We start from the raw sequence: 14,337 nt of genomic DNA on the forward strand, positions 1-14,337 counted from the left end.
TAATGCACAAACTTAGAAAAGATCTATTGTAACGACATGGACACTATATAAATCAATATAAAATCTATAGATGAATAATAAATTGGAGGAATAATTAAATACAATACCTCCTTTACCTTTCCGTTTAAGATGAACGATTATGACTTTATACTACAGTGCATTTCTCAAAACTGAAAGAAATCCTATTAAAAATACAGCAAGAAAATGCAGGTATTTTTAAACATTAGGAAACAAACCCTAAACACTATGTTCTCTTTTGTTTCTCTAAGCTTCTGTTTGGTTTTGCATTTGAAAACACCCGAACAATCACCAAGTAATATACCTTTAAAATGTGAGCACAGTAAAATAACATCAGAAAAACAGAATGAGTGTGCTAATGTAAAGTCTGACTCCATCCTCTCAGTAGAAATGTATCAAAAGAAAATACAAAGTGTGGATTATTTCATACACGGTGGAAATTCGGAGCGACCTTATACAAAATGCACAAGGAAGCACGGTCTAAAAATACACACAAAGACAAAGAGGAGTGTTCGGAAAAAATCTGTCTGTGAAGATTTGGTTTATAAATATTCAGTGGTTATGTTATAAACATAAAGCCATCCGCTTCCTTCATAATAAATATGTAAATCGAAAAACCCTTTTTTTTCTCTGGGAAAGTAATTATCGCTCCCGGTCTCAGTCATCAAGCAAAACTCTTTTGAGGGGAGTTAAAATGAAAAGCAGTAATCCTAATGACAAGCAGAAGTTTTATCACCTATTGAGTATATACGCTTACATATCATGCGTTTAATATTCAGGGCTAAAAGTGCAACATTTAGGATACGCGTCTTCTTTGACAGGGAATTAAAAACACCAGGGCACTGTTACTGTCCAGGCAATCACATTCTGAAGGTGGAAGACAATAAGATTGCTTTTGCTACTCAAAATGAATAAGCAATCAGTCCTCGAAGCCTTGAGAAGATATTCAACAACTGAGATGGGTCCCCTGAAAGGCTTGCATTACCTTTGGAAAGGATTAAGGCATTTAAGAAAGTCTCTCATCTTTTTGTAGCTATCTTTCTTTTTTTCTTCCTCTTTACACCCATAAAATCATTCCTTGTTTTATACCTAGGTACTTACATGTGTCTAGTTGCATCTAAATTTATAAGATATTTTATTTCAATGCTACAATGTCATGTTTCTTCACATACAATATACTATCCTGATATTCTGGGCCAGATGTAGCAAAGGTTTTTACCCATTCTGTGTCTATCGGAAAAAGTGTTCGTACATATGGCCCTTAGTTCTTTTTCGACTATTATGTTCTTATATTTAAGAATTGCAACGGGGTATGGGTAGGCATGTACAATTTAAATAATGTTTTTAAATGTAAAAAAGCCTTCTCCCCCAAAGTGGATGATGCAAATTTATAATGACTGTTGGTGGTCCAGAGGGGATCTGTAGGAAATGTTATCTTTTTTGGAATTTTTTGAAGCAAGAACTAGTAATCAGTATATAGGAATATCCTACAATGCATTGCTTACTTGCCAGTAATCTTGTTTACTCTTGAGTCCAGCCTTCCTTGTAACAATCCTTACAAAATGCGGAATGTATCTCACATTGTAGAATGGCACAAAATTGGTTGAGTATCTGTGCCAGTCAAGGAAATAAAACCAAAAGCTCTCTTATTGGATCGATACAGTTAATTAGACCAACACAATCATATATTGATGCTATATATAGATCTATATTTGTGACTTTCTGCTCTTCACATGGCCCTTCCTCCAATGTCGTTAAATTTAGGGGCATATTTACAAGCCCATTGTGCCCCTTTTTTGAAGCTATGGTGACGCTAAACAGGCCTTCACCCTGTGCTGTATTTATAAAGTAAACTTTGTAAACCCTTGCGCCATATTAAACCTGCACCAGTTATAATGTATGCAAGGGAGATCTTCGCCCGAAAGGAGGCCCAAAAAATGGCACAGTGAAATTTACAAGATTTCAATGAACCATTCTAGCATCATTTTTTAACGCCTGCACAGGGAAGGCGTTAAACTGAGCTGGCTGGACTAGTGCCAAAATATTTGGTGCTAGTCCGGCAAAGAGCTACAATAGTGTCAAAAAAGTTGACGCTATTGTGCTAACGTATGTCACGGAGTGCCGTATTGTAAATACAGCGCTACCATGGTATCGTTAGGAGGGCGCAGGGTGATGCAAGGAAACTGGTGCATTGGAGTCGATGCACCAGTTCCTTGTAAATATGCCCCGTAATTTAAAGAAGTATAACGTTCTTAACTCTAAGAGTCTGGAGGCAGGGCTTTGAATGAAGGACTGTAGCCGGTCATTCATCAATTTTTAGCAGGTAATATGGGAAAGCAAAAGTATTGTTCAGATTAATAAGGTGTTCAACTTTTCAGCCAAGAAACAGGTAAATTGCCTGGTAAGTTGTGGCCCTCTAAAGGTGTTTTATGGCTGTGAAAGATGATTGCAGGCTCAGTTGCTGCTTGTAGCTGGTAAAATTATAGTGATAGAGAGTAAAAACGTACTTAATACGGAGCAGTCCTTTGTTTGGACATGTCAAGTCAACACACCCTTCGTGAAAAGGTAAAAAAAAAACTGAGGCTCAAAAGAAGATAATTCTGACATGTGAGCAGAATGGGTCAGGGAGCTGTAGAGTAAAATAAGGCCAACAGTTGATGGCAGAAGGTCCTAATCACTTTCAATGTATAGGTGAGACCTTCCAATGTGTTTGTGATTGCCACATAGGATGGACCAATACAACCCAAAAACTGTGCCCTGCTTGCAGGGGCAGCCTCTCCGCTGTGGGGAGGAGCGTCGCCCAGCTGCTGAAAGCAGAAAAATAAATGGATAAAAAAAGTATTTTATTATCCATTTATTTTTCCCCTTTCGTAGGGAGAGGCGGGGCCAGCTTCCTCCATGTCAAACAAGTGGAGGAGGAGTAGTGGTGAGCTCCAAAGTGCGCATGCCAGTTTGGCCGTCAGTCTGAGGTCGGCCAAACTGACATGCACACTTCGAAACTCTCCACCCAGCTGTATTTTACAGCTAGGTGAAGACCAAGTGCAGTGCTGCGCTCCCTCTTTGAGCAGCATTTCTGCCCACTCAGGCCAGTCACGGCACTTCTTTCATGCTGTGTAACAGCATTAGAGAAGCGTGGGGATTGGTTGGGAAGGGAAAAAGATGAAAGGCGGCTGGAGCAGGAGAGGCGGATCATGGAGGAGCAAGTAAGTTTATTATTATTTTTTTTACTGCCCCCCTCACCCCTTGCTCCAGGTGCTACCCTCTATCCCACCACCCCACCTCTTCCAGATAGCAGCCACGACTGCCTGTTTGAAGAAATGGATACCGACTAGAGTTATGGTATCAGGGCACTGCATCGAAAAATCAGGTCCACTTATTATGTTCATAAAGACTTGCTGATTTCATCAAGATGTTTCCAAGAAGGGCATCTCCTGGATGTCATGATTTTGAGTTATTTGACAGAATGTATAACTATAAGGCATTTTGTCCAAAGGAATGTTTGCAGTTTTTACATTTCCTCCTTCTATATCGACTAGTATGTTTTGTTGTCCGTAGTGACACTTTTGGCAATTTGCTTCTGACAAATAAGCAGAGATGTTTTAGGGCATAGGCAAAGTGGGCAAACTCCCAGAGCCCCACCTTCCAATGGTCCACCTGGGAGAGTGAACTCTCCTTTTGCATATTTCCTCATCTTAACCTTGGTCCTTCTTCTTTGCTTATTTCTACCTCTTATTTTTGAGCCCTGGGCAAGACATATTTTAACTGTTTTGAGTGACACTTTTTCTGAAACTTTAGCGTAGGATTACATACTGTTTGGGATCATGCATGCTTGAATTAGCAGAAAATGTTGCTATGGATGGGCCTTTCTTCTTGTCAATGTCCTGAGAAGTCAGGCTCTCTACTTAACTTCATGCCCATCTGAGATTATTTTCATGGCAGAGAAAAGTCCAGATCTCTTCCTAAATGACAAAACCACAATCCAATACAGACCAGCAATGATTCATCAGTTCTTCCTCTAATATAATGGAGAAATGTTATGGTTGGTTTGACCATTCTTCAGCATCCAAGTGGGAGGCTACATGATGTACTATTAATTTTGAAACAATGTCATGGCTTTTCAATATACTGTAACCCCTAAAAAGTACCTGACACTAGAGATCAAATGGACAACCTGATCACAGTTATGGGTCCCTAGGAAATAGTGAATCAGCTGGGGATTCTCAGTAAAAAGGAAGAAAGCCTTAACTTACCAAGGTAGTAAGCTTAATTATTGGGCACCTTCTCTCCATGATAATCTGAAGGGCACAATGCAGTGTTCTGCTAGAGCTTCTTTAAGAGATTTGTGAGCTATACCTCCCTTTTGGTAAGGTATCTGGGACATGCTGGAGGTGAGTAGGCCCAGGAGGCAATATTGTATTTATTATCTTGTCCTGCTCTACCCTTTAGGATTATTGGAGAAAGGTGAGCTCTTTGCTATATAAAATAGTGACATGGACTTTGTGCTACTAGCCCTACAGTGATTCTACATTACACCTCTACTATTGCAAATAAATTCAGCCTTCGATGGAGATGGATGGATTTATCATTGGCAGAGGACAAAATATTTACATTGCGATCCTAGAAATCAAAATTGCTTCCCAACCATAGGGACTGGATTAGTACCTTTCCAGAGATGGTATCATATGAGAATAATTAATTGGCTGTATGATTGTATGCACCTACATGATGGTGCCTCCACAAAGTCTCTTCATACGTACCTTGGACACATTCATACTAGACCTTAGTCTGGATTTTCTGCTGTAAAGATTTTAATATGATTCTTGGGGTAATGCTGTAATCATGAGGAGTTTTCATAATAAATGTGTGGGCTTGGCCCAAACGAGGTATATATTAAAGATTTTTAGGCAGCTAGCTAGGTCAGTGGCTGTATGTGTAGCACTCAAAATTGTGTGTAACCTAAAATCCACAATTTCAAACTATGGCAGGGTTAAATAAGTAATACATTAAGGGGAACAATGCAAAATATTGTCTCAGGTGCAAACCAACTCCCCAGGCGCACACCAATGACCTAGTGAGTACTGGCAGTCCGCCCGATACATCTGACCTAGACATGGGAGGTACGCCCCAGGGCCTCCTTACTGGACCTAGCAGGGATGTCCCATACACCCTGTCGTGTCCTCACACCCTCACCGTACTGTCTGCTCTCACACAGGGGCCGGAGTCCTCTGCAGGGGTGCCCTGTACTCCCAGCAGGCATCTTGATGAGCTGTGGGCTCCGTGGGGAGGGGCACCACTTTCAGCCACATCACCTGGGGAACTGGTGAGGAGTTGCCTGAATTCTGTAGCGGGCACGGCGGTGGGCTGCGATTCACACAGTACAACTGTGACAACACAAGCTAGTCAACCCGGAACCCTGCAGAATGTGGACTTGCTTGCTGGGATGGTGCTCCTCAAGCGCCCTGTGGTCGAACTAGTTGTTGGAGGAGTGCCTGGTGAATTATCTATACTGTGCAACGCGCGTACAGCCTGCTGGACCCACACAGTTAGGGCGGCATCACAACTTGTAGGGACACTGTGGAGCCCAGAGGGCATGTTGACAGATTACAGAGTGCTTAGCCCCACTACAGGACGCTGCAGCAAATTTGCCACATGATCTTTTGCGGGAAGCCTTGACGGAGGGCCAGCAGGTTTCCTTCACTGGTTTCCCCAATGTGCTGCACATGTGTTGGGGTTGCCACCTGGCATCAGAATATTCACTGGTGTGCTTATTTTCCTTCCTGTTTTTTCTGTATCCCGTGCGGCTCCTCCCGTCTCTTGCCTCTCTTCCCTGTCCCCTGAATCTGCAGGGTTGCCTGTCAATATGTTATTGCTATGTACTGAGGTCCCTCCGGTTTTGCATGGCCCACCCCTTTTTAAACCCTAGTATACACAAAGGGGAAAAGAAAAAAGAAAACAAAACAATAAACTAAAACAACAAATTTGTTCTCAGGCTCTTCCTGTTTCCCGGGCTGCCCTCACCTCCCCTTCTCTTTTCCCCTCCCCTCCCTTCTTTTAGTAAAGACACATACCTGCGGTGGCCACTCTTTCCTTCAAGAGTGGCCGGAGCTTGTGCTGGGCGCCTCCCGCACCTCGGACTCGTCGTGCAGGTCTTCAGGTTGATAATACGTTGCCACTAAGTCTCCTTCACCTCGATCACCTCCGGTAGCACTCCTCGTCTCCTTCTCCCCACCTGCCTCTCCATCGCTGCCGTACATTCCAGGGTTCTCCCTTTTACACCGGCGAAAGGCACGCACCGACTGCTCCTGCCCTTCTACACCCAGAAGTGCACTGGGATTGGTTGTTGCTGCATGCTCTTCCGGGTCAGAAGAGGTAGTGGTAGTTTCCTCTCGGCACAACGGATCCGCTCGCTGTAGCAGCAGACCGTCACAGGCCTACATATACCCTCCTAGTTATGTTGTGCCCACTCTCAATAGCGGAACTATTAACCTTCCCTTGCTACACCATGCTACGCTCTTGCCTTGCACCTGTATTGTTGTACTAAGATGGGTAAATACTAAAAAATAGACATGTGACTCCTGGATCCTTCATCGCAGGAGCAGAATCCCACTCACATGTTGGAAATGGCATCAGATGTTGGTCCTTTGCCCTGAGGACATCATGGGGTTACTTAAGACACTATACTACAAGTAATCGCCACCTCGCGTGAGGCACTTGAACTGAAAATAGACACCAGGGTAGTGGACTTGAGACTGTTGCGAGATGACCAGCGGAGACAGTTAGAGAGAGTGACCACTACGGAGTGGACCCTGAAAATAGTACCCTGAGATGGCATCTGTGTGTGAGCTGCTGTCAATCACGGGAGACAAAGTCAAGACCTTAGAAATTAGAGCTAAAGATGCTGGAAATAGGGACAGATGAAATTATTTTCTGATTATTGGACTGGCAAAGCATATAGTGGGCTCGAATACCAACAAGACCAGATTCCTAGAGCACTTACTTCAAAATGAGGTGGCCCCAGGGGTTCTTTCCTCATTCTATGCACTCAAACATGCACAGCCTATGCCCACAAAACCTCCATTGCTGGACGCGGGCCCCAGACCTGTGGTGGCAAACTATTACACTTTTACACTTTAAGGACAAAGATCACATCCTAAGCTAGCCCAACTTAAAGGGGACATTATAGTAGAAAACCGCAGAGTGATAATCTTTTCGGATTTCACCAGAGAACTTCAAACCTCATTTGTGGAAGCCAAAAAGTGCCTCAGGAAACTTGATTTATCATAAGCTATGTTGTTTTTTGCTGTACTGTGAGTAACGCATGGGGATGATGTACACCTCCTTTGCTTTATTACTGGACTGAGCGACTCCCCATTAGGGAGGAAGCATGGCTGTGGATAGCCAGAAGAAGATCCCGGAGATCACTGAGGAAGCAAGCAAAGAATGGCAGTAATCTAATCCCTTCTCACTCTCAGGCACTGAATGAACATCAGAGGGTGGTAAAAGACATAGGCCCTCATTCTAACCCCGGCGGTCTCAGACCGCCGGGGCCAGGGTCGGCGGGAGCACCGCCGACAGACCGGCGGTGCCCCGCAGGGCATTCTGACCGCGGCTGTTTGGCCGCGGTCAGAAAGGGTAAACCGGCGGTCTCCCGCCGGTTTACCGCTGCCCTTAGAATCCCCCATGGCGGCGCAGCTTGCTGCGCCGCCATGGGGGATTCTGACACCCCCTACCGCCATCCTGTTCCTGGCGGTTCGCCCGCCAGGAACAGGATGGCGGTAGGGGGTGCCGCGGGGCCCCTGGGGGCCCCTGCCATGCCCATGCCAATGGCATGGGCACGGCAGGGGCCCCCGTAAGAGGGCCCCACAAAGTATTTCAGTGTCTGCCTAGCAGACACTGAAATACGCGACGGGTGCAACTGCACCCGTCGCACCTTCCCACTCCGCCGGCTCAATTCTGAGCCGGCATCTTAGTGGGAAGGTTGATTTGCCCTGGGCTGGCGGGCGGCCTTTTGGCGGCCGCCCGCCAGCCCAGGGCAAATCCCAAAATACCCTCAGCGGTCTTTCGACCGCGGAGCGGTATATTGGTGGGGGAACTTCGGCAGGCGGCCTCCGCCGCCCGCCGAAGTTAGAATCACCCCCATAGTAGCTATACATGGGGTGGGTTCTGGTCTTCCTTCAGTAATAGGAGATGAAGTAATTAGATACATGGACTCAATCTCCACATATGACTCAGAGGACTCTCTGCCACTGGTTACACCTGGAACTTTAGGCAAAATAATTTGACTTTGCTGCTACTGGTAAGATGAAGTGGTAAAGTATTACTGATATGACTGAGTCAGCAGGAAGTATGAGTAGTGCTGTTTTCTTGCCCCTGCATTAAAGATGTGCTAGCTTATCCTGCCTGCCATCCAGTTGGTGTGATGTGAAGCCAGGAGGTTTGTAGACTTGCGCACCCATGATACTGCAGATTCTTACACATGTGTTGAATGCTTTTTTTGTGGTTTGGATGGGGAGTAGCTTTCATCTTGTCCTAGGGTTGGAGTGGTGGGGTAGTGTTCTTTGTTTTAGGGGGTTTGCATGTTGAATTGCCTTTGCCAGTCCTGTGGGATTTATAAATGAGTGGTTTGGGACTCTGGGCCTGCATGAGGGACGGAACCCTCAGACAAGTGACCCATGGTGCTACTTTGAGCCCCTCAACATGGCATCCCCCTTGACCTATAAACTTATTTGTAGGAACGTCAAGGGCCTTAATAGCATGACCAAACTGTACTCAAGCATGACTCATACTTAAAGAGAAGGGGAGTCCATATCGCCCTTGTGCAAGAAACCCACTTCACTGTCACTGATAGGGAAGCAATTTTCAAGATGGGCGACAGGGCCAAATATATACCACATTATATTTGGCCCTTGCCTGAAGAGTCCTAGGGTGGATCCGACCAGGCTGTTGTTCCAGAAAACAAGTGAACTAAGATTCATGTTGGTGTCGGGTCGCCTTGCGGGTTAAGACTTAACTATTGTTGTGATTTTTTGCTTAACACAGATCAGAGTGGGTTCTTCAATGAATTCTCCTGAGTCTTCGCTCCATACCTGACCCAGGATGTTCTGTAAGGCAGGGATTATAATAGCATTGCACACGTGATTCTTGACCATTCCCAACCATCGTTGGGTGACTACCAAGTTATACGTCTAGCAGCAGTGGGCATTAATTGATTCTTGGAGGGTCCTACACGCCGTGAGCAGGAACTACTCATTCTACTTGAGAGTGCATGAACAGGCATTTACGTCTTGGGGCTTTTCTTTGTTCAATGGACGTTCATGTTGCAGTCCACAATGCAGAATATCTTTGAGAAATGGTCCTGGACCGCAACGTTATACTGCTCTCCCTGGAACAGAGAGCACCTCCTCATACCTGACTGGTGCTTGTGTGTTGAAACCTTAGATGGCATTTCACTGGTGAAGCCATCCAGAATTACTTTACAGACAACATGGGCTCCATTGCCTCACCCCTAAATAAGTGGCATGCTTTTAAATCAGTGATTAGGTGGTGTTTTATCGCTGATGTAGTGAATGTGAGGCACACTCTCATGGGAGAAATAGAGGCACAGGAAAAAGTGCTGAGGGACCTAGAGCTTACCAGGCCTGGAAAACTAGGGCTGAAACAACAGCTCTTGGAGGCTAGGGAACTAATGGCGGCCTGTACAGAGAAGCTGCAATGCTTTGACTACTACAGATTAATGGTTCCTACCCATGCAGAGCGCAACAGGGTGGGAACGCTGCTGGCCTGGCTTACCAGCCCAGGAGATGGATGATTCTAGAAGTGGAACTGCAGAGGGGATCACCTTTACAGACAAAACAATACTAAAAACAGGTTTGAAGAATACTATACTATTTTACATGCCCCTCCCTCAGATGTGCCCCCTGACTATACTACTTTACATGCCCCTCCCTCAGATGTGCCCCCTGGGTTCCAGATGAATTCCTGAGACCAGTGGTCCTACCACAAAATATGGCAGATGAGGCAGATGGCTTGGAAGGTAATATCACTATGTAAGAAGTGAGAGCTGCAATCAAAGCCATGGTTTGAGGCAATCTACCAGGGGCAGAGGGCTTGCCTGTAGAGTTTTACGCAGCATATATGGAAGAATTAGCACTGAAACTGGTCAATCTCTATGTTGTCACCCAGGAGGCCATTAGGCAGCCACCACCAATGAAGCCCTAGTGGTCCCCTTACTGAAACCAGGGTGCCCACCTTATGATGTCAGAGCATATTGCCCCTTATCTATGCTCAACATGGGTTATAAGATTCTTAGCCGAGTAGTGGGCACCTGCCTATTGCCACACATGCTAAATTGGTCCATGTTGACCAAACTTGGTCCATATCTGGGCACAACACTGCATCAAACATTCATAGACTCCAATTGGTCTTAGAAGCTGAATTTCTGGACAGAGGAGCGAAAGGGACGATGGACATCACAAATCTTTTAATAATCTACTATGTGACTATTTGTATCAAGTAATGTCTAAAATGGGCCTGGGACCTGAATTCGTACTGTGAACTAACCTACTTTATTCGGCGCCCACAGCTTGGGTTTGAATTGGTAAAATTATTTCCAACTAATATATTGTAGGGCGGGGAAATAGACTGGGTTGCCCGCTTTCCCTGTTGTTGTTCTACATTGCAGCTGAACCACTTGCTAGCAGCGTGCACTCTGGAGCGCATTATCCAAGGGTGGAGTTACAGTGCATTTCCCAATATGTCACCCTCTACTCAGATGACATGCTCTTTTTCCTACGTGATATGGATGAGTTCCTGCCGGGGCGATATCACTCTTAGAGGGTTTTGGCAACACATCAGGTCTCTGTATTAATTGGCAGAAATCTCATCTATTCCCTCTCTGCAGGAAGTGCTCACATCCTCAGACCTACAAGGTCTCACTTGGAAGGGGGCTTGCCTGAAATACTTGGGTGTGAAAATTTATCATGACCCTCATGACTTACTAGATGGTAACACTGGTGCAGCCATCAGAGAACTCTGAACTACTAGATGGCAACACTGGTGCAGCCATCAGAACACTCTGAACTAGTGTGGACTTCTGGAAGTCTCTACCGCTCTGTGTGGTGGGAGGAGTGCAGTGGCAAAAATGGGGCTACCTCAACTGCTATATTTCATTTCTACTCTGTTAGTCATTATTTCCTGCCGGATGTACAAAGAATTGGATTCACTAATAACTCAACTTACCTGGGGGATAGGGAGGCATAGAGTGGCAATGTCCAAATTGCGCTGTCCGATGACAGAAGGGGAACTGGTGGTGCCAGACCTCGAGGCCTACTATCTAGAAGCAGAGCTCCAGTGGTTCAAACAATGGATTCACTCGTAAGTGAACCCTAGCAAGGACACTCCTGGTGGGGTTCTGAGCCTCTGAACCTTGTTTCAGGTTCTCCTGATTCCCAGATGACCACTCAGAGGGCATATCATGGATTTGTGGGTTATCTGGTGCTGCTGGCAGCGCAGCCTTCAACATACCCGGGTCCTCTTACGTTACTCACAGGACCTTCCACTGCAGGGGTTGGAGATCTTTACTAGAGGAGGGGCATTGCTGGGTCTCGTGGAGTGGTCTGAGTACCGAGTAACCATGTATGTACCATGTATGTAACCCCTAGAGCAGAGGTCTTCAAACTTTTGGATGCCGGGACCCCCTTGTCAAAGTTTTCAAGTGTGAGGACCCCTTCCTGTCAACATTTTTTCTAGAACTTGATACTCCTCATCAGCGACAAGTATAAACGCCCCCAATATCCATGGCAAATCATTTTTATGGTAAGGGAATATTAGTAGATAGTATTTAGCAAATCAAAGGTTTGTGGGTGACTGTGGTTTGGAGTCAGAGACTTACTACACAGTTCAAACAAAAAATCTACCAAAAGAAGTGCCCAAAAGTATGCAATGGTACTTTATTTTTCTCAATCAAAACATAATTTAACAAAACTTATTTGGATGATAACACATTTCTGAACTAGTGTGATGGGTGTGCCTGTTTTTCTCCAGAGAGACGGTCAATTTGTGGATGTATTCTTGCTACTGCCATCCTCAGGTTGTGCTCCACCTCTAGTCTTGAATGGTACTTCGTCTTTAATACTGCCAATGATGAGAACACAATCTCACATAAATATGATGAGCTAAAAGGCAGAAGAACCTTGACTGCAATTTTTGACAAACCTGAATGTTCTTCAGACATTGCCAGCCAAAATTCTCCCAATGAGATTTTGTTGAACTGCATGTGGAGAATACGGTCACTCTGGACCTCAATTAGGTCTTCCTGAAGGTGCACTGGAAGACGAGTACCTGCACCCACTAGGAAAGGTTGAAAGACCCAGTCATTGACATGATCAGTTTCCTCAGGAAAGTACTTTTCTAAACTGTCCCTGAGAGAAGTCAAGTGATTTATTATCCTCAGCAGCACTTTCAAGTTCATATCCTGTGTCCTCAAGAGCTTCTGCTAAACAGGGGAATGCCTCAAGCAGGCCATCTTGAATTAGTCTTCTCCACAACTCCAGTTTCTTCTTGAAGGCAGATGTTTTTTTGTACATGGTGAAAGACGTACTTTCAGCTCCTTGCAAAGACAAATTCAAGGAATTTAATTTATCAAAGATGTCTGCAAGGTATGCTAAAAGCACAAGCCAATGGGGATTACATAGCTGTTCTGCTTTGTAGGGGTCCACATCCAGAAGGAACTGTTGTACTTCGTGTCTTAATTCAAAAATACGATTCAGAACCTTCCCTCTGGATAACCATCGGACTTCTGTATGGAAAAGCAAACCATCATGTTCGGCTCCCATTTCAGCACATACAATTGCAAACAGACGAGCTCTAGTTGGGTGTGCCTTTATGAAATTAACAATTTTCACAGCAGAATTCAACACTTCCCCAAGTTCTCTATCCATGTTTCGGACTGCAAAGGCTTCCCGGTGTATCATACAGTGGGTCCATAGAATATGAGGAGCCACTTTCAACACTTTAGCTTTTAGGCCTGCCCTAGCCCCACACATGGAAGGAGCACCATCGGTACAGATCCCAACACAGCTCTCCCAATTTAAGTAATTGGAGCACAGGAAGTCATTGAGAATATCAAACAGGGCTGCTGATGTTGCATGTCCCTTGATTGGTTTACAGAATAAAAAATCTTCCAATATTACAGTTTTGTGGCAGTATCGGACATAAGCAATTAAATGAGCTTCCTTGGATAAGTCAGTTGCTTCATCCAATTGCAAAGCAAACAAACTGGATTTCAAGCGTGCTATGAGTTGTCTGTGGATGTCCTCTGACATGTCAGAGATGCAACGGCAAACTGTTGTGTCTGAGATGGGTAACATTTTAAACTTCTCTGCTGCTTTTTCACCAAGCATTGTCCTGGCCATGTCAAGAATTGCTGGAAGAATCACTTTTTCCCCATCTGTAAAAGGCTTTTGGTTTTTGGCAATGTGGTATGCCACTTGGTAAGATGCTTTCAAGGCATTTGTTGGCGTGGAGACCAGATTTTTCACAGTGTCTTTTTGGTGGATGATGTCTTCCAGCTTTCTGGCAAAAAAATCTGTATTTTTTCCTACCAGTAACCCATGTGTAGTTTCCAAGAGACGCTTTAATTTATTTGGTTTTAGACTTTCGTTAGCCAAGGTCATGCCACAAACCACACACTGTGGCCTGATTTCGCCATTTATGGTGATGCAGGTGAATCCAAAATTCAGGTAGGAGGTATCATATGACCTAATTTTTCCAGGTCTTTTCTCACCCTCTGTTTCAGCCTTTCGTTTGAATACCCTACCATCTTTTTGCAGCAGGAAACGATCCATGGCAAATGTATGTTTGACCTACGGTACAAAATTCCAAAGTTAAATATTACTGAATAGCTCAGACTTGCTGCTACATGTGGAATAGCTGTCTTTTTTCAAAAAACTCTTTGCAGTTCTCAGAATGTCTCAAAAAATCTTCTTATTTTCTTTAAAAACACAAATAACACAGTCAGTTCCTTCCACGTGATTAAAACAGAAATTGCAGCAGCTGCATGTTGAAGAGGAGGGCTTTGGGCACCAACACGTTTTTATTTACAAATTAAGCACTGCATAAGCAGGTTATCTGGAGCAGAGGTGGATGGGTAGCTGCATGCACGTGATGTCCAGGGGCAAGAGGTCTAGATTTTGAATGTAAAGAGCCAACCCAAAAGAAAACTACCAATCTATGCTGGTACAAATAATTATCTGCTGCATAATCTGCAAATGTTAACAAAAAATGCTTCGTCTTGCCCCTGGACAAGCTGTTCAAAAGTTA

General features: G+C 44.6%; 1 protein-coding gene across 1 annotated transcript; it reads right to left on the bottom strand.

Annotated features, from left to right (window-relative positions):
- Positions 1 to 12,410: 12,410 nt before the first annotated feature.
- On the bottom strand, positions 12,411 to 13,862 carry LOC138249539 (zinc finger BED domain-containing protein 5-like). Its single transcript, XM_069203488.1, has one exon. It carries the CDS (start codon positions 13,860 to 13,862, stop codon positions 12,411 to 12,413), a length of 1,452 nt encoding a protein of 483 aa, XP_069059589.1.
- Positions 13,863 to 14,337: the final 475 nt, after the last annotated feature.

Source organism: Pleurodeles waltl, chromosome 8 (genome assembly GCF_031143425.1).
Source record: "Pleurodeles waltl isolate 20211129_DDA chromosome 8, aPleWal1.hap1.20221129, whole genome shotgun sequence".
In the NCBI taxonomy this organism is placed as follows: Eukaryota; Metazoa; Chordata; class Amphibia; order Caudata; family Salamandridae; genus Pleurodeles; species Pleurodeles waltl.